The sequence below is a fragment of the Pollachius pollachius genome (genome assembly GCF_949987615.1).
Source record: "Pollachius pollachius genome assembly, chromosome: 4".
In the NCBI taxonomy this organism is placed as follows: Eukaryota; Metazoa; Chordata; class Actinopteri; order Gadiformes; family Gadidae; genus Pollachius; species Pollachius pollachius.
The window spans coordinates 10,999,777-11,021,688 of NC_136937.1; the positions used below are offsets into that span (position 1 = coordinate 10,999,777).

At 47.4% G+C, this 21,912-nt stretch overlaps 1 protein-coding gene across 1 annotated transcript in view; it reads right to left on the reverse strand.

Moving 5' to 3' along the window:
* unc5cb (unc-5 netrin receptor Cb) overlaps positions 1-21,912 on the reverse strand; it is a 127,426-nt gene continuing 105,514 nt past the window's right edge. The window contains 11 exon segments of the mRNA XM_079734509.1: positions 1-1,325; positions 3,073-3,251; positions 4,441-4,605; positions 5,213-5,362; positions 6,957-7,190; positions 11,183-11,354; positions 11,890-11,977; positions 14,277-14,400; positions 14,402-14,503; positions 14,505-14,653; positions 16,622-16,813. Coding sequence (XP_079590635.1) covers positions 1,166-1,325; positions 3,073-3,251; positions 4,441-4,605; positions 5,213-5,362; positions 6,957-7,190; positions 11,183-11,354; positions 11,890-11,977; positions 14,277-14,400; positions 14,402-14,503; positions 14,505-14,653; positions 16,622-16,813 — 1,715 coding nt within the window. The 3' untranslated portion in view covers positions 1-1,165.

The following is a 21,912-nucleotide window of genomic DNA, read 5'->3' on the forward strand; positions in this document are numbered from 1 at the left end:
CTCCCCTTTGTTTTTTTTTTATCGTGTGGTTGATATCCAGAAATGGGGCAGAAATCACAGCAAATAAGTCATGATTTAATTTAGTTCAACATAGAGTCTGTCTCACTGTTTACATGTGGCAATGGACTGGTCCGATCCAAAAATAAAATAGATCAAATCTTTCATAAAATAAAAGGAAAACAAACATAATTATAAATCAACAGTAATAAAATAACTATTGAAAGCATTGACACTTAATTCAAAACATAGTACTGTAATATGATTACAGTTTCAACACCCGACTTATGTACATGTAGTCTCTTTGCGTTTGTTTGACTGACAAAAACGTGTCAGTACCTCAGAAATCCACCAGGGGCCGCTACATCATAACCCAAATGCGACGGCAGCAGAAAAAACACCAACATTGATTCGAAGGACACATAAAAACTACAACGAAAAAAGTAATATATTCACGCATAAATAAATGTGGCATTAAATACTATGTTATCACAGAATGTGTTTATCACTGACGATGCCGATAGTTCACCAGAGGAGGAGAGGAATAAACGGCGTCCCTTTTTATCAAAGCTAATGAAAGCTTTCCCTGCCATTCATCGACTCCAGCTCGCATTCTCCACCGCTGGAGTTGTTGTCCGACGTGGTTTGTCAGTATCCAAATATCTAGATGGCCAAGTCAATCCAAACACCCTCACGGCTGTTTCCAGAAGCACGGAATATGAAGTGGTAGCATTAAAAACAAAAAGCGGCATACAGAGTAAGACTGAGATGGAAAAATCGAGTAGGAGAAAGAGTGTGAAAGACAGAGAGAGAGAGAGCGAGAGAGAGAGAGAGAGAGTGAGAAAGATTGGAGCGACAGACATTTCTGTTTACACTTCAAGTTTTGAGACCCTTTTAGTTGCTTACACCGGGCCACTGCTGAATAAGCCAAGCTAGCGTTCTTACAGTGTTCGAGTATTCCATCTTGCGTGTGTTTGTGTGTGTTTGTGTGTGTGTGTGTCTATGTCTTTGTGTGCACAAGTATGTATGTATGCATGTGTGGGTAGTGTTGTGTATTGGGGGCAAAAATTTGTATCATTTCTCTTGGGTCGTCTCATTGCCCTGTCATAGCCTGTTGAATGCCATATTCCCTCGGAGTTGCGTGGTGGAGGAGCTGTAGGTGGTGGTGTCAGTGGTCGGTTGCCATGGGGAACAGGCTGTCATGGCGCCCCATCTCCTCGAGGACCTGGGCCAGGCGGTGGAGGTTCCCGTCGGGGAAATGCTGGGCTTCCCACAAGTCCAAGATCACTCCCGTAGGACTGGCCTTGGTGGCAAAGTAGTTTAAATACCTGGGTGAGGAGAAAGGGGAGGAGTTAGTGAGGGGGAGGAGTTAGTGAGGGGGAGGGGTAAGTGAGGGGAGGGGTAAGTGAGAGGGAGGGGTTAGTTAGGGGAGGGGTAAGTGAGAGGGAGGGGTTAGTGAGGGGGAGGGGTTAGTGAGAGGGAGGAGTTAGTGAGAGGGAGGGGTTAGTGAGGGGGAGGGGTTAGTGAGAGGGAGGAGTTAGTGAGAGGGAGGAGTTAGTGAGAGGGAGGAGTTAGTTAGGGGAGAGGTAAGTGAGAGGGAGGAGTGAGTTAGGGGAGGGGTTAGTGAGAGGGAGGAGTTAGTGAGAGGGAGGAGTTAGTGAGGGGGAGGAGTTAGTGAGAGGGAGGAGTTAGTTAGGGGAGGGGTAAGTGAGAGGGAGGAGTTAGTTATGGGAGGGGTTAGTGAGAGGGAGGGGTTAGTTAGGGGAGGGGTAAGTGAGAGGGAGGAGTTAGTTAGGGGAGGGGTAAGTGAGAGGGAGGAGTTAGTGAGGGGAGGGGTAAGTGAGAGGGAGGAGTTAGTGAGGGGAGGGGTTAGTGAGAGGGAGGAGTTAGTGAGAGGGAGGGGTTAGTTATGGGAGGGGTAAGTGAGAGGGAGGAGTTAGTGAGGGGAGGGGTTAGTGAGAGGGAGGAGTTAGTGAGGGGAGGGGTTAGTGAGAGGGAGGAGTTAGTTAGGGGAGGGGTTAGTGAGAGGGAGGAGTTAGTTAGGGGATGGGTTAGTGAGAGGGAGGGGTTACTTAGGGGAGGGGTAAGTGAGAGGGAGGAGTTAGTGAGGGGAGGGGTAAGTGAGAGGGAGGAGTTAGTTAGGGGAGGGGTAAGTGAGAGGGAGGAGTTAGTGAGGGGATGGGTTAGTGAGAGGGAGGAGTTAGTGAGGGGAGGGGTAAGTGAGAGGGAGGAGTTAGTTAGGGGAGGGGTAAGTGAGAGGGAGGAGTTAGTGAGGGGAGGGGTAAGTGAGAGGGAGGAGTTAGTGAGGGGAGGGGTTAGTAAGGGGAGGGGTTAGTGAGTGGAGGTTTTAAGATCTATTTGATAACAAGCATATTCTAAATTCAAGTCATCTGTGGTATCGTTTTCCTTTAAGCTATTGTAGGTCCTCTGAGATAAACATCAAATCATAATAAAATGTAGAGGAAATGTAATGTGTACTTGCATGTGTGTGAGTGTGTGTGCGTGTGTATACATGCACAATTTGCCTGTCCCTTTAAGCTCGTCCCTTGTCTGTCTCCCTTTATGGTGTGTGTGTGTGTGTGTGTGTGTGTGTGTCTTTGTGATTGTATGCGTTATAAATGAGCCTAAATGTGCACCAAGGGTGGCAGGTAATATAGGGAGCTTGTTCCATCCGTTACCGTGGTGATTTATACTTTGTGTGCGCACTGAAGCATTATGAAAGAAAACATTAAATTTGGGATTATGGATTACTCTGGGACACACGGCCCATGTCTGTACTCACACACACACACACATACACACACACACACACACACACACATACACACACACACAACCACACACACACAAACATTTAAACTAAAACCCAAATAAACTTGAATACTTACACCAATAAACACATACACACACACACACACACACACACACAAGCCGACTCCCAAGCAGCCAGCAAGCACAGCCACCACCACCACCTCCCCTCCACCACAGCCACCACCACCACCACCACCACCACCTCCCCCCCACACAGCCACCACCACCACCTTCCCACACACACACACACACACAGCCACTCACCGGTCCAGGCTGAGCTTGTGGGCCAGCATTCTCCAGTCGTTGCCGCGGGTCTGGGGGGCGTCCAGGCTGCCGCACAGCTTCTGGCGCACCGACACGGGGATGCGGAAGGCGTTGGGCCCCACCAGCGTGGTGATGTTACTGGCCGGGTCCAGCAAAGACGTGTCGATGTTCTGTGTGTCCTGTCAGGGAGAGAGACAGAGAGAGAGAGAGAGAGAGAGAGAGAGAGAGAGAGAGAGAGAGAGAGAGAGAGACACAGAGAGAGAGAGAGATGGAAAGAGAGACAGATACAGAGAGACACAGAGAGAGAGAGAGACACAGAGAGAGAGAGAGAGAGAGAGAGAGAGAGAGAGATAGACAGATAGAGAGAGACAGAGAGAGAGAGAGAGAGAGAGAGAGAGATGGAAAGAGAGACAGATAGAGAGAGACACAGAGAGAGAGAGAGAGAGAGAGAGACACAGAGAGAGAGAGAGAGAGAGAGAGAGAGATGGAAAGAGGGACAAAGACAGAGAAAGAGAGACAGAGACAGAGAGAGAGAGAGAGAGGGAGAGAGACAGAGAGAGAGAGAGACAGAGAAGGCAAGAGAGTCAGATAGAACAAAAGAGAGAGAAAGAGATGAACACACACAATCACACATAGATGCAGTTTCAACCCTGAAGGCGTGTCAACAGAGGAAGTGGACCGAGGAAACAAGGGTTTCGGTGCGTCGGCGTGAAAGCCAAACAATTGAGTGTTTTCGTCATATTTTAACTTTAATGAGGCAGACAGAGTCATGTTTTGGTTGCCAAGTGTTGGTTCTTCGGTGGAAGCGCTCTTACATCTGGATTCAGGGAAAAGACGGTGGTTTGCCGTGGAACCAAGAACCCCAAGGCCAGGTAGCGGTCATTAAAGCTAATATAAATATTAATAAATCATAACCAATCCTCAGCAGAAGAAGCCAATAAGCCTCACATCCCCGATGGCCCCGCGTGTATTTCTCTCAACACGTACTCCATTATGTAAAATTGTTTCCAACAATTCTTCAATTATTCACTCTGAGAAGACTTGCTAATATTTACCCAACGTTTTCCTTTTTTACTCTATTTATCTAACAAATATCGCGACTCACACCACAAGTTAGTGTTACATGCCACGCAGTCACATGACCAACAACACATGGTGTACAAACTAGTGCTCACTCTATAGTGACTAGGGAAGGGAGGGACCGAGTGACGACAAATTAGTGGAGCAAGCCACGCCGTCGCAAAAACCAACCACACCTAGTCTACTAACTAGTGCTCAGTGGATAGCGACTAGGGAACTAGGGAGCGATGGAGCCCGTTCGACCCCAGCCACCCACCACGGAGCGTAGTAAACGGCGGAAAGCTGTACCTCAGCGAGGGTGGTTTCCAGCTGGAAGATCTGGCCCTCCCCCTCCACCTGCCGCACACACAGCTTACAGGCCAGGCAGGCGGTGGCGGGGGAGAAGCGCTCCAGGGCGAAGCTGCAGTGGAGGTTCCTGTGGGACCCCGCCCACACCTGCTGGAAGGACAGCTCCTGTAGGGTGACAGGGGGTCGGGGGGGCAGAGGAGAAGGGCAGAGGTCAGAGGTCAGTCATGATCTGGGAGAAAGAATGGGATATGGTCCTTGTTGTTTTTAAGGAAAGGCTGTGGTTCCCTTCGATGCAGGGGAGGTTTTGTTGAAGGTTTCGAGTTTGTCGTAGTTTGCAAATTGAGCGAGTAGCAATGGCAGGGAAATGCCAGAACGAAAGGAAATGCCACAATAATTAAAGGAATACAAAAGCAAGCGTTAGAATACGACTGAAACGTTGGCCCCTGTGCGACCTAGGCCCAATCCCAATTCACCCCTAAACCCTATCCCTAAGCCCTAACCCTCGCATAGGGGTAGGGCTGTCCCAATAGTCGTTTCATTGACAGGTAGGGCTAAGGGGAAGGGGTACCTAGCCCTTGGAAATACGATTTTTGAGAGGCAGACAAATCTCTACGTGTGATTAAGAGCCGTTGGAGCTGATGTACTTGGCCTGGATTTTAGCCCTGGGACATTAGAGAATTGAGTACGCTTGGTGTGTTTTTAAATTAATGGTGCTTAATGATATTTTTCTCCACTAGCCCCTTCCCACGAAGGCCTCCAGGGGGCAGTTTACCTGGTACTTGGCCAGCAGCTTGCTCTTCCACATGGTGTGGGGGATATCGTGGATTGACAGCCTCAGGTTGTGGGTGCTGTCTTTAAAGTTCAGGGTCTTTGGTTCGTCAAGGAGTTTCCCCCCCATCTGCTTCTCCATCTGCAGGACCTCCTATGGGCACAACGACACACACACACACACACACACACACACACACACACACACACACACACACACACACGCAAACACACATGCAGAGACACACACAAACACACACACACACACACAAACAAAAAGTTATGCACAAATTCATGTATTTATGCTTTCATTATTAATTTTTTTTAATAGAATATAATAATAAAAGTCAATAAAATAATTTCTGGACAAAATCTGCAAGTTTAGCGTAGTAAATGTAATGCATTCTGTGTATAACAATATTTTATTGCGTACACACATGCACACAAACGCACACACACACACACTCACAAACACACAAACACACACATGCATAAATCCATGCATTTAGACTTTTTATGGTATTATACACGATTTACTGTGAATGAAATAATGTCTTAAACGTAAAGTTTGCATCCAAGTTGCGTGTGGTACATATAAAGCATTCTGAGCAGGCTTTATGAAGAAAGATAATCTGAGACCTTTCAGAGACCTTTTCCCATTTAGCTGAATGACTATCATGTATAATTCCCCCTTTACAAACCTAATACCCATGGCCAACCCACAAGTAATCCTGGCCCATACTCATTATCTTCCCATGTCTCTCTTCCATGCATGAGTGTAACAGCCTAAACCAACGCAGGGATAAAGTAAAGAATAGGACACACCCTCTCACACACACACACACACACACACACACACACACACACACACACACAAGGGGAAATATGTAGCTGTAGTTTCAGCAGACACGTTTATCTAAAACTCCAGGCTAAATGCATGGAGATGATATTCAAATGGATGCAGGCTCCTTCCAACACAAAAGGTTGCTTCTCTTTTGCCTCCCACCAGTCAGCTGCCGGCTACGCCTACACGCCAACGCTAATGCTAGTACCAGCACCACCGCTAACCATTCCTTCATTAAGTCCTACACGCCCCTGCTGAAGACAGCGTTCGCTAATTAATGAACATTCCTTGTCTGGAGTGTCTCTCTGTGTTGAGAATCCATTCCTGGTAATGAATGAATGGATGAAGTAAGACCGCTCACACCGGCTAAAGAGTTCATTAAAACCAAACCCCTTAACCCACAGAAATGCTTGTGCGGACAAACACACAAACCCACATAGACACAAACCAACACACACACACACCAAAGCCCACTCATCCATGTATCTATTGGCAAGCAAATATATGCATCTAAGCCAAACAGACAAATCTCTGCGCCCCCTCACGGACCCCTTAACCCACAGAAATGCTTGCGCTGATGAACACACACTCAGCAAAAGCGCTGAGCACTCACATCCATGCATCGATACCAAAGCACATACATGCATCCATGCACACCTGCAACCAAACACATATGTCCATGTACGCACACCCACAAACACACACACACACACACACACACACACACATACATGCAAACACACACACACACACACACACACGCGCGCAGATACATGCATACACATACGCAGGGACACACACACACACACACACACAGATGCGCACACACACACACACACCCACACACACACAAACACACACTAAAAACACACCCACACCCACACCCAGCCCAGCCCCGCCGCACCTTGAGGGAGTCCTGCGTGTCGTCCAGGCAGTACACCCTGATGTGGTACTCCATGGCGGAGCAGGTGACGGGGCCGAAGATGGCCAGCTTGAGGCGCTTGGTGGTGGAGGCGCTGAGGGGCTGGCCCACCAGGCAGTAGGTGCCCAGCGTCTCCGTCAGGATGTGGCAGGCCTCGTCGTCCATCTGGACGTAGCACGGCGTGGTGAAGTTCTCCTCGCCGACCACCACCACGTCCTTAAAGGGGACATATCATACCGCCAGGTGTGAGTGTGATTAGCCATTACAAGCAGGTTTGAAAATGTGCAGCATTGTGACATCACAGGTGGGCGTGTCCACCTGTGATGTGTGCTGGATAGATCAGTCTACCCGCCTACCCAGTGGACCGTAGCAAACGTTACTCATCTATCCGTCATACAGCTAGGTGGACACGCCCACCTGTGATGTCACAATGCTGCACATTTTGAAAACAGCTTGTAATGGCTAATCACACTCACACCTGGTGGTTTGATATGTCCCCTTTAACATGAAAGAGAGGGAGGGGGACGAAACCAAATGGAGGTGTTAGTGCTGGGAAAGGGCAGGAAAACCAATAAGGTGACATTAGGAAGGGCAAAAAGTCAGTGGATAAGAAGGCAAAAATAAATGCAAAGTGGACTCTGTGTAGGTCCAATTTTGGTTTAGGAGAGTTAAAGCAGGAGTACATTAATCACGGCCACCAAAAGAAAGGAAGAGAGAGAGAAGGATAAGAAAGAGAATAATGAACATTGGACTGCCGTCTCTTCTTCTGTGGTGGTGCATAATTTAACCAGTCTTTCTGGCGAACGAGCAAGCTGCTATTTTGGAACTCATTGCCGGGTAGATTGTCCTTGAAACTGAAGGTAATTTTGTTTATCGTATACATAATAACCCACAACATAAAACCGCAATCTCTTATCCCATTTTATGATCAAACTCAACAAAACAAAGACTGGGAGAAAAAAAGGATAGCAGCATAAAGAGTAATTCCTCCTTTTATGTTTATTTTAGTATCTTGACCTGGCACCCTGTAATAAACACAATCACCGTACATAATCTTAAACACCACTTGCTTTACTTTTATCTATTCAAGTCTAAGTCTTTATCAATCTGCTTATGCTAACACCTGCTCATGTTAACACAGGAGAATCCTCCTCTTATGCTTAGGAAAATATGTGCGGGCGAGCTCAATGCTTTATCTTGGAATCCATGGGTATTAGCAATATCTAGCTATGTTGTTGTTGTTATGGTTCACGGCTCAGAACAGCTACGGTCGTTAAATGAATTCTGATAGGACATCACACCTAGTGATCATTATCACTCCGTCATGCTCCCCACATTTCTCTCGTCTTGTCCAGCTGTCTCTCTCTCCCGCTCGGTCCTTCTCCCTCCTCATAAACCTCAGTGTCTTTTATTCCTCTCTTTCGTCATACCTCAAGTTACCTTTTTCTTTGTACCGCAACTCTTTCTCTTAATAGACCTATTCTTCACAGGGGCATCGTCGTAGAACAAACACAGGTGTCGCTCGTCACGCTAATTACAGGTCTGCTACATAAAAGGAGCAGACCCATAATTAGTGTTATGAGCGACGCCTGTGTTTGTCCACGATGATACCTCTGTGAAAAGGTTTTATTGGTTGCTTTAATTTGTGTGTGTCTCTCTCTCTCTCTCTCTCCTTCTCTCTCTCTCTTTCTCTCTCTCTCTCTCTCTCTCTCTCACTCTCTGTCTCACTCTCTGTCTCAGTCTCTCTCTCTCTCTCCCCCCCTCTCTCTCTCTCTCCTTCTCTCTCTCTCTTTCTCTCTCTCTCTCTCTCTCTCTCTCTCTCACTCTCTGTCTCACTCTCTGTCTCAGTCTCTCTCTCTCTCCCCCCCCCCTCTCTCTCTCTCTCTCTCTAGCTCTACAGGCCGCTGCATTAACAAAGGCATAAATTCAGCTTATTATGATGAGAGACAATGGAGGAATTACAGTGCTTTATTGTGATTAAGGCCGCTTTACGGTGGCGTTACGGCCGGCCATTAGACTGTTTAACTGTTGCAGGGGGAGCGCGCTAGAAACTAGTTATTGGGGTGATAATTACAGCCGAGTGGTAAATGACCACTGGCTGGCTGGGTGTGCACGGAGGGTCGACCGCAGTGCACGGAATGCACGCTTCGACGTGGCCAGCAGCTTTTATCCGTGGCCATGGTTCCCGACTTCTGTGAGATGAATCACGGCTTAACTAGCTGCACAAAGCACCACAAACCTCCTAATCATTATCTGCTAACGCACACACACACGAACACACACACACAGGCGCACACACACAAGGGCACACACACACACACACACACACATGCACACACACACACACACAAGCACACACACATACACACACACACACACACACAGACACACAGGCGCACACACACACACATGGACACACACACACACAGCCCTTTCCAACTCCATCTGTGTTTAAGTAATGGACCACCAATTGATCCAAGGTGATAATACGATGAAGAAATCTTCTTTTAATGAGCGCCGGGAATACTCACTCTCTTCCATGATGAATACGCACTTAGATCCGACGTGTCATCAAAAGCAATATTTCACAGCAGCCCACACACACACACACACACATACACACATACACCAACACACATTCACACACACACACACACACACACACACACACACACACACACACACACACACACACACACACACACACACGCATGTGTTTGTTAATGGTCTGTCTCGGTGTGAAGCCGCAGCCAGAAACTTGCCAGCTCCCATTATTACCGTTCATGGGCCTCCGACAGGCCAAAGATCTAATCGATACTTATTTCTCTGTTAAAACGCAAACACTCCCGCTGAGCTTTATTGGCCATTTCAAAGCTATTCATCAAAGTCACTCAGTCTGGCATTGTGTGCAATATCGAAAGGTTCATAATAAGCAAATATTTTTTCTTATCGAAGGCTTTTTATAGTGCCTGGGAGACATATTAAAAGATACCCATCGTGGAGAAATCCTATAAGAACATCAAAATTATTCCTGGAAACATTTGGTTTAAAGATTTCCCTGTCAACGACAAAAGCGAGGCCCTTTCTTCAAGGTATGGATCGCACAAAGCAACAAAGAAGAAGAACAATTAGAAGAAAAAAGGATAGAAAATCGTGTTTATTCCGGACTTTCTCCGTTCTGCCGCATAAGGGCGCAACCATAGAAGAAATCAGAGATACATCAAAGCCTTTGAGTAGATGAACACTACATAGACAGTTCCAGTTCCTAGCAGCTGGGAATGTCCACAGAATTCCAAGGAAACATTGTCATCTTGGGAGTGTTCAGGGTGGGGGTTTGTCACTGAAGTCTCCCAAGATGCCAAAGTTTTGTTGGAATTCCTTGGACATTCAAAACTCCTAGAACGCCTTTCAAAACCAAAGGGTTTGACCCTGAAGGCTATCAAGATGGCAAAGCGTTCCTCCCAAGGGAGGAACGCTTCACTCGTTCCTCCCCCTGTTCTGAGAACTATTTCCATACGACGTACCCTTTATAACGGAATGAGCAGGAGCTGAAAGGTCCTCGATGAGGTGACGCTTAGTGCGTGTGTTATACATTTATAGGAAGTCGTTGCTAAGCAGCAGGAATTTCATAGCGGCTGTCGCAGAGGACATGATGGATGGATTTAGCAGAACTCTGATAGCTCGAGATCGTCTAGGGGGGATTGGCTTTGACCATAAATCACAAGGGACTCTCACGGAAAGATTCTAGAAGGTACTTTTTGACGAATGAACTGGAAACCAGAGAAAAGTCAGATGGCGTTTCAGCTTTTGTTTGAGGGTTTCTTCGGAGTGGAGAGGGGGGGGGGTCGTTATGATGATGTACTGTGAAACTTTGGATTGATTGCTGTCGACGTGTCAAACAGCGTCAAAGCCGCAAAGGAGGGCAGAAGAACGAACACAAACACCCACACAAACATTCACTCATACAAACAAAGCACACAAGCATGCATATACAACTAAAAGGTGTTGTCGAAAGCAGCAGAGACATTGCAAGAGTTATTTGAAATGGTTAGAAAATGTTTAAATAATAAAAAAATTAAATGTTCCTGTTGAGTACCATACTGGTTGAGTAGGTGGCAAATGTGTCTCCATGTGTCATTCATGAATTGTAGTTATTTTTTACTGGTTTGTATTGATCTATGGTGAAGTTGGGGCCATCCGTAGCTCACCTCCCATTGGCTCTGCTGTGATTGGCCCTTTAGTTGGATGAGCCAATCCTGCTGGCCGTCGCACACTGCGCAGTGGTGCATCGTTATGACGACGGGCCGGGTGAGCAACGCCCCCAGGGGTCCGCAGCTTACCACCGGACTCAGCACAGTCTGCCCATCGTCTACCATGGGCCTGGTAGAGAGAGAGAGAGAGAGACAGAGAGAGAGAGAGAGAGAGAGAGAGAGAGGGAGAGAGAGAGAGAGAGAGAGGGAGAGAGAGAGAGATAGAGAGATAGAGAGAGAGAGAGAAAGAGAGAGAGAGAGAGATAGATAGAGAGAGAGAGAGAGAGAGAGAGAGAGAGAGAGAGAGGGAGAGAGAGAGAGAGAGAGAGAGAAGTGAAAGAGATAGAATCAGAGAGTTATGTGTTTGAGAGTTCAATATGTCAAAGTACCACATACGTTGATGCATATTCACACACATTTATATACACGCACACACCTAGACCCAGTAACAAACAAACACATATGGACAAACATATGAACACTCTCACACACACACACACACACACAAAATCTGTAATATGGACACGCACATATAAAGACAAAAACACACACACACACACACACACACAAATGGCAAACACATACACCGACACAAAGATATAAAAAGCGTTGGACAGAAAGCACACAGACAGAGGAGCCATGGAGTGTGTGTTCCTGAAGCCTACCTCATGCTGTCCTTTCTCTGGACCGTCACGTACATCTCATACACCCTGCCCTGGGGCACCGCCCCGGCCGGGACCAGGAGGCTCACCCCTGCACACACACACACACACACACACACACACACACACACACACACACACACACACACACACACACACACACACACACACACACACACACACACACATATACACAGGCAAACACACACACACAAACACACACACACACACACATACACAGTCAAACACACACACACACACACACATACACACACACACACAGGCAAACACACACACACACAAACACACACACACACATACGAACACACACACACAGGCACGCACAAACACGCACAAAGAAAACAAACATATACATCAGTACATTTACATTTAGGGAATTTAACAAACGCTTTTTTCCAACCATTCACACCCCACATCAGTATAATAAACCTAAAATATTCTGTATGTAGAATACCAATACCAATACCATTCTGATCCATGCAAAGCCTGCATAGTAAGTGTGTGCTCGTGGAATGATTGTTTAATGTATTTGCCCTGACAATCTTTTTAATGAAGGGTGTGATGGGTTTTCATAATATTCATAGCATATTATGTAGAGTGACAAAAAACTCAAATACTATTTGTTAATTTATTATGAATTTCATAAATTCCCATATATTTTTCAACATTCATAGTGCTTCTAGGCATATAATAGGCCAAACAGGACTGCAGCCTTTCTATTGACAAGTAAAATAATTGTGGTTCCCTCATTCCCATATAAATATATATCTACATTGATGTCTTGTCATATGGCATGTGGCATTTCATGTCCAAAATCAATAATCCTTGAGTATGATTAACATTTTTCCATCACAAACTTAATATGGTGGCCTGTGCACTCTCGTTTTCTTCTTTCCTCTCTCTCTCTCGCGCTCTCTTTCTCCGTCTCCCTTTTTGTTCATGTCAGTCTACTTCTCTCTCTTATGAAAAGTCTGTCCCGTCCCGTCCGTCTGTCTGTCTGTCTGCCGGCGGTTCTCAGATGGCTCATTGATTTCCCCATGTCCTTCCGCTGAACTTTTCTAAAGGTTGACAGACAGGACTACGGCGCTACTGCGAGCACTAGCTATCTAGCTAGCAAAGTAATCAAAAGTCCACTGCGGGGATTACTAACTCTACGCCACCCGCTTTCAAACCCCGACTTCAAAGAGATTCGGCGGAAACGCATTTGGGGGGATGATGTAAAATACCAAACCACCCAGACAGTCAGTGGCAAAAAAAAGTCATTACCTACACAAGCACAGACACACAGACACACAGACACACACACACACACACACACACACACACACACACAGATCAGATGGCAAATATACTCGGGGCCCCCCCCCTCTCCACACTCCCGCTATGTAACGCGATAAGCCGGCTAAGCACTACCACCGGTTAAGATGTTTTACAGGAATCCACGGGAAAAAAAGAAAATGAAAAACTTAAGAAACTTGAGCATTTGCGCCTCTCTTTTTCACTGTCGCAGCGAGTTCTGCTACGCCTGTCAGCACGCGTCTGTGGCAGGTTTCACAAAAAATGTCTTGCGCTTGTTTGAAGTGAGGACAGCGTTGCTAGCACAAAGCCACTCCTGAAACATTAAACCAGGGCTTCTCCTGCTCTGTTTCTCTAATGCGAGTTCCCACACACATGGACATCCATCAGCCCGGCTGCGTGTGTGTGTCTGAGTGTTTGTTGGTGTGTGTGTGTGACTGTGTGTGTATATGTGTGTGTACGTGTGTGTTGGTGTATGTATATGCGTGTGTGTTGGGGCGTGTGGGTAAGCCATGCTTTGATTTACTACGTAAGGTTTTACATAGTCCTATGAATTCAAATGCTTTTCATGCATCTGCGCAATCATTTTGGCCCGCAGAGTTGAGTTGTGTTTCCTGAGACCTCTGTATGTATGTATATTAAAACAATGTGTAAGGCAATACAACGTGCACGCTAATGCCCCCTCTACATTAATACCACATGTATGTTGATTCAACTGAACGTAGCGAACAGATCGCCGAGTGATGACAGTAAGACGTAACCGAATCTGCCAACAGTCAGATAGAATTACAATGGTCCGGATGGGTTATGATAATATTTGAGAATGTGTAATTTATTTAGTTTATACAGCCTGCATATGCACTCACCACGCTGACACTTTTCGCTACTGGATTGATTATACATATGCAAACTCTGCATGGATTTCATCAATGTTATCCTAGAAAAACCAACCATTTCTGCAGCCGAACCGCCTCCACCTACCCCACCCGACCTCTTCACCGACCACATTCAACGCCTCCACCCGTCCCACTCAAACCCGCTCCACCCCACCCCACCCCACTCCACCCACCCACCTGAGTTGGGCACGATGAGGTGCCCCCCCTGGGAGTTGAAGGAGCCCACGGCGGTGCAGGAGGGGTCCCGGCTCCGCAGCAGCGTCTGGGTGGCGGGGGCCCCGGCGGCCCATGGTGCCCTCGCCGCTGCTGTCCAGCAGGCAGTGGGACAGCTTGGGGGAGAGCTTGGAGGCAAAGTCCCCGGCCAGGCCCAGCTCGTCCTGGGGGGTCACCAGGCCCGACGAGTTTGTACACCTTGATCTTGAGGTTGGGCAGCGGGTCCAGCAGCGGCGAGTTGGTCATGGGGATCTTGTCGGCCACGTCGTGCAGGGCGTAGACGGGGCCGCGGTACAGCGCCGCCGCCGAGGTCAGGTCCGGGGGCGCCGTCAGGAGGTCGGCTGGAGGAGGGGGGGGGGGGGTAAGGAGGAGGAGGAGGAAGAGGAGGAGGAGGAGGGCGAGGGAGAGGTGAAGGGAGAGGAGGAAGGATAGGAGGAGGGAGAGGAGGAGGAGGAGGGAGAGGAGAAGGGAGAGGAGGAAGGAGAGGAGGAGGAGAGGAGGAAGGAGAGGGAGAGGAGGAGGAGGAGGGAGAGGAGAAGGGAGAGGAGGAAGGAGAGGAGGAAGGAGAGGGAGAGGAGGAGGAGGAGGGAGAGGAGAAGGGAGAGGAGGAAGGAGAGGAGGAGGGAGAGGAGGAAGAAGGGAGAGGACGGAGGAGGAAGGAGGAGGGAGGATAAGAGGAGAGGAGGAGGAGGAGGGAGGGAGAAGAGGAGGAGGAGGAGGGAGGGAGAAGAGGAGGAGGTGGGGAAGGAGAAAGATGAGGAAGGAGAGAGAGGAGAACGAAAATAAAAAAAGGGAGAGGAGGAAGAGGAGGGGGGAAGGAGAAAGAGCATTAGCAAGATGCCTAACATTCCGTCTGTCACCTCCTCAATGAAATGCATCGGAAGATAAAGGCGTCTGCTAAAACGACTAGATAGCTAAATAAAAAGCAAAATGAGAGGTGAGGTCACGACGGAGAGGAGCACAACATCTCAACCTCCAACAGACAATTACTTTTTTTTCCAAACCAGAACAAATTGAGAGGCTTTGTTGTTAATAAGTGTGGACAGCTGTTGCCCTGACGACAGCGCCGCGTGGTTCATTAGAAGCCAGCTTTGTTTTCCTTCCTTCCTAGGGGACACCTCCTCTAAGTCCGCTTGAGCCCGGAGACAGAATAGATATCGACACTTGAAGGCAGCAAAGAGAGTGGGATACGGCCGTGACTCATGAGCAACAGATGGCCATAGTAAACCTGCTTATCTAGCTTAGTTCACTGCAAACTAAGGCGGTTGTTTGTTAGCTTAAAAGAGAGTAGCATGGAAGAGTGAACGTACACAAACCTCTAAGTGCACCGCTTGAGTCGTGGTAGTGGTTATATAGTTGTCTAAATCATATTAGGATAATTTTATATATATTTTTATTTTATTATAACTACTTTTATTAATAATTTATATTATTATTATTATTATTTCACTTTGCTGCTCTCTCATATTGTTGTCCAAGCCGCAAGCACCTGCCTGAGCCCATTTAAACATTGCCTCTCCACTCATATATCATATCAGCTGAACACGCAAAACAGCTTACTATTATTATCATTACCACTCTAATGATTATTATTATTACGCCATAATGACATCTAGTGCAGAGATTGGTCTCCCGTCACAGCAACAACAATGCACACTTTAATCGTCTCATCATCACCAGGGCTCCCACAACAACGTCCATAGGTTGTGATGTCTTCCTCACACCAACACCAGAGGAACGAACATTTGGATTCACATCAGCTCTGACAACACACCACCCGCCACTGGCCTGACACAGCTGGGGAAGGAGCACTCTTGTCTCCCTCACGGGGTGATGCCATGAGGGCGGGGTCCATCAAACAGCTGGGCTGCCTGACACTCAGTGGGTTTGGTGGGTGGAAACAACGGAAACACTCCAGCATGCTTCTAACTAACGGGAGCTGAAGTACAACGATGCAGGAGTATGACCTGCACTGGTGCGCACATAGACACACACACACAGGTGCACGCGTACACACACACACACACACACACACAGGTGCAGACAGGCATATACACGTCATGCAGTCTCTCTCACACCTCGCACACACACACAGACACAGACACAGACACACACACACACACACACACACACACACACACACACACATACTGTCCATCTCATACTACACACACACTTCACCTCTCTCTGTCTCTCTTTCTCTTTCTCGCACCGCACACCCACTCCGTCTCTCTCTCTCTCTCTCTCTCTCTCTCTCTCTCTCTCTCTCTCTCTCTCTCTCTCTCTGTCCCCCCCCCCTCCCCACCCACCTGTGCGGGCGGTCTTGATGTTGACAGGCTGGAAGCCCCCGTTGAGGGCAGACGAGTCCAGGATGTCCGACTCAAAGTCTCGGTGGTTCTTCCTGTAGACGAAGAGCGCCACTACCACCGAGATCACCAGGCACATGATGACCGCGATGACCACGCCCGCGTACAGCGCCACGTCGTCCGTGCTGGGCGCCACTGCAGAGGAGGAGGACGATGAGGATGATGATGATGAGGAGGATGATGATGAGGATGATGATGATGAATGGTGTGTGTGGAAGGCGTGGGTGGGGGATTAGGTTGAAGGAGGTGTGTGTGTGTTTGAATGTAGTGGTTTTGTGTGTGTGTGTGAGTGCGCGTGTGTGTTTGTGTGTGAAAGTGTGTGTGTGTGTGGGATGGCGGGGAGCAGAAAGGGAGAAGAGACGGAGACAGATAGAACAAGAATGAAAAGCAATTAGTCCCTATAGAGAGCATCCATCATGTCTGTATGATGGCTGGTGTGACAACAACCATTATCACCCGTCTCATTTCCTGTTCCTGTAGCAGCGCGGGAGATTAATGCAGATATTTCCCTAACCCTCCCCCTGAGGAAATATAACACAGCCTTTCTTGTCCACCGATGAAGGTAAAAATAAGTGTTTTTGACTTCTGAGCAACGCTGTGGAAGATATCCCAGCAATACACATATGCCATACGCACCACCAGTTCAGAGAAAGATTCACTACAAAGTGGTCCCGCCTAGCTCAACTGGTGCAGCAAGGCATTAACACTGCCAGGGTTTAGAGTTTGATTCCCTGTGTGGGTTAACTAGTAGAGCAAGGCATTAACACTGCCAGGGTTGAGGGTTTGATTCCCTGTGTATCAACTAGTAGAGCAAGGCATTAACACTGCCAGGGTTGAGGGTTTGATTCCCTGTGTATCAACTAGTAGAGCAAGGCATTAACCCTGCCAGGGTTGAAGGTTTGATTCCCACTGGGACCACCCTTGTTAACTTGTATGTAAGACACTATTGTAAGACGCTTCTAATTAAACCATCCAACAAATCACACATGATTTATCAGGCCATATCATATCCGTAGGATGTTATAGATATATGTATTATAATATTTATAATTAATACGATAATATTCCCAATGGAGGAACTCCTTTGATAAGTGCAGCAGAATGTCCTTCACTAACTCGAAAGTCAAAGCAAACTGTTCACGGCCGTCTACAGCGCCAGGAGCAGAACTTGTGCAATGACATGCATGAGTGTGAGCACATCTGTGTCTCGGCTCCTGTTTGTGTGTGTATGTGTGTATGTGTGTGTGTGTGTGTGTGTGTGTGTGTGTGTGTGTGTGTGTGTGTGTGTGTGTGATGCCTGCAGTAGAACCTTGTGGTGGTATGCAGTTTCACGGACCGAAGAACATCAAGAAAGATGAAAAAATCATAATACTGCATTTAAAAAAAGGAAGTCATTATCCCCCTAAAACCAAAAATGTGGTTGAAAACAGGGCTTGGCTTGCAGATGGAACAGGTAATAACGTGTCCACTAGGGGGCAGCATTGGCCATGGGTCCGTTCACAGGGAATGTATGTAGGTTATGCCTCGTGGCTGGCTGTTGCAAATTAGCCTTGTGGCTCTGTGCGGTACAGATGGCATTCAATCTGTGTCTGTTGTGTTCTCAGGCAGGAAGAGGAGATAACTCAAAGATTCCTTGGTCAGAGCAGAGCGATTGTGCGGTTAATAGATGATGGAAATCGAGGTGCGTGCAGTTTCTAATTTCAATATAATTAATGGACTGTGAACACAATGTGGCTGGGGAAGTTGTTGCCTTTTTTTGGGAAATCTATCCAAATCCATGTGTTGAACGTAATGTATGAATAGGAATATATTCAACACGATGGACTCTTGTGTTCTTGGCACAATCGCTTTCGCTACATACACAAGATCCAAACCCACATTTATTTCCACAACAAAGTCACAAAGGACAGCCTACATAACCACCATCAAAGAGAGACCTCACAGATTGTCTCAATCGAACAGTAAAGGGCTCTCCTCATCACCTTTAGGAACAGTATGGAAACACCCTTGAAAGAGTATGTGTGGTCGACACTGTTCAGCTATCATTGGCAAAGATACATACATACAAACCTGCATACAGGCATCTAATTCTCTCCTCTACAGACAGGCTGAGAACCAAGCCGAGGGAGGAAGAAACGATGAAAGACTGGAACATGTATTCTTTCTTTACGTAAAACGTTGTCTGCTCTGTGCTAGATTTTCGTTGTCGTTACTTAACATACATTGTCTCACCCCCCCCCCCCCCCCCCCCCCCCCCCCCCCCCCCCCCCCCCCCCACACACACACACACACACACACACACCAGAGTGGACCCCCCCCTACGGTCGAATCAACAATCGTCTCCTATATCCTGCCTTGATGATAAAGGCAAGCAACCTGCTTAGTGTGCATTAAAACGTATCACTCCAGAATACTACATCCCTTTGAACATGGGGGGCTTCAAGATATGGAAATGAAAGGGATTATTGAACATTCTCTGTTCTCTGGGTAGAGACAGAGATTACAGAGACAGAGAGAAAGAGAGAGATTGACAGAGGGAGAGAGAGAGAGAGAGAGAGAGAGAGAGAGAGAGAGAGAGAGAAAGAGATGACAGAGAGAGAGAGACAGCGACAGAGACCAAGAGACACTCACACACAGAGAAGGGATATAGAGAGGGACAGGGACAGGGAGAGAGAGACAGAGAGAGGAGGGGGGATAGAGAGAGAGAGACGGCGACTCAGAGAAAGAGACACACACACACACACACACACAGATAGGGAGACATAAGAGAGACATAATAACATTGAGGTAAATAAAGAACAGGAGGAAGAGAGCAGTTCAACTTGAGGAGTCAGGGCTCTGAGTTATGCTCCCTTCGGTGCGAGGGCTAATAAAAAGTGTGTCTGTCTGAAGTTAGCAGGGAGCAACCAGGCCAGGAGCACTGTGGTGGAAAAAAAGAAACGACATGCTGTCTCACACAAGGAAAACAAACGTAGGAGGCTGCAGCTGAAACTCAAAGTGTCCTGTGTGACCCGTGTGCTATGTGTGTCATGGGCCGATGGTACAAGCGGGTGAGGGTGAGGTCCCTGAAGGTGTGGCTCTGTTTGAAAATAAAGACGTTTGAGGAGAGATCTCTACATTTGAATCGGGGAACAGGAGGTGATGTCATAACCGCTGTTGATTTTCTTCTCTCTGACGCTAAAACCAAACTAGGATCTTCTGGGATGGAGAGATGGAAAAGGATGGTAACTCGAAAAGAAAGGAGGGATTGCAGTCTGTGTTTTTCAATATTTGCACACACTGAACCATGGATGTGATGTGAGACACGCTGAGAGTACGGCGAGTTCTTAAGGGACATGGAAACACGTAACCAAACACACCGAATAATGAAAAAATGAAACGAAGGACTCACATGGTTGGGCCAATTCATTCCTGTCTTTAGCCTCAGATGACTTCTGAAACAAAGAGTCTGGGGAGGAGGAGGAGCAGGGAGGCAGGAGGTAGTGGACGGAGGAGGAGGGGGAGGAGCAGGAGGGAGGTGAACAGAGGGTGGGGGGGAAGGGGGAGGAGGAGGAGAGTGATGATGAAAATCAAATTTGAATGCAACAGAAAAAACACAACAAAACTAGACAAGGACAAAAAAATGGATGCAAAATAAAAAACAAGTCAACCAATCGGACGCCAACCAAGTCATGAGCAGGAGTGATGTCACACGAAAGCGATTGATTTGTTTCCCTTGCTGCTCTCCCCTAGATCGGTTTGTGTTTTTGTGTGTGTTTGCTTAAGTGCAGCGTGCCTATGGAGATGGATAAGAACCCCGGGGAACATACAGGGTAATTTGCCAAAGACAGACAGACAGACGGACCGAAAGACAGACAGAGACTTTCAACCTGAAAATCGATCCACACAAGATCTTGCCTTTTTGCAAACCTTTTTTAAACAAAGAGAAAAAAAGAAATATCGATAAAAAGAAATCACCAGACTTCTCGAAACCTGATGGGGACGCGGTAAACAAACAGACACAGAATGAAGTCCTTCTGAAGAGGCCGAGTGCCAGGCGGGAGACAACCACACAGACAGCAGAATCAATGGGCTGATAGATGGGGGTGGCAGGCACATGTAATCAGGCAGGGGAGGTAAGGGAGGCGGGGGAGGGAGAGCGGATTGTAGACATCCAGGGAGCAGGAGGGAGTGGAGTGGCATGGTTAACCTCGATGATGTGTGCCCCCATTTGGACCCATCTTGGTGTATGTCCATGTGGCCTGAGGCCATAGCGATGTAGTTAGAGGTTTTTTTTTTACGGAATGGCAGCAGGCAATGAGTGACATATTACTGACACCCGAGAGGTGGCGAGAAGTTGTCCTGCAAAACGAAGATCGTTTATTGCAAAAGTTGTTGTGGAGCACTAAAGGCTAATTTGAAGAAGTAATGATTTCTCCAGAGTGCCTGGTATTTCACACCAATAAAGCCTTTCTATTTGCCCTTGGCAGGGTGTTGCGTGGCCTTTTCCTGGGGAATCGATACGTCAAGAAAATGCCACGATGGAGGGGTGAGTTACCAAAGCGGACGCATGAAGGAACAAGGGAAGACCCCGGATAAAAGGCGGCCGCTGAAACAAAGCTGTGTGGAAAGGACGAGAGATCTTTCCAAAACAGACAAAGTGCAACCTCTTCGCATCGATCACGTGTTGCATAACGTCGTTATGTACAAACCCTGCGCTCTCTTCTGCCTGTCCAAATGCGATAAACAAGCTGGAAAATATATTACCACGTCGCTATTTTCTTTTAGTTCCCTTGTCTTTTTTTCCTTCCGTTTTTTTCCCCTTCAACGATGCATAGCATCGGGTAGTTATACATTATATCTCGGCGTCTATCTAAGCCGATCGTATTTCCTCGGGACTCGGATTTCCGTGATGCATTACGATCGCAAAGTTTTAAAGACACTCAAACAACATCAGACAATACGATCAGGCTGCAACAGAATCCAAAGGCCTGCTGTTTCCTCAGAGTCCACCACGGCACTGCACCGACTGCATGCACGCCAGCACTACAGAGTGGGTTCACATTGTATTGACTTCTTTTCCTTTTCCAATTCTATTTGCCAGGCAACGCAAGCTTGAAGACTGAGGAAGGTGGGGGCCGCTGGTTCTAAACGCGAGGGGAAACGGTCATTAGCGTTGAAGGAAGTGGCCTTCGCCCTCTTAGCGTCTAGAAGAAAGGAAATAAAGATCAATCTCAGATATGATCCTGAATCCA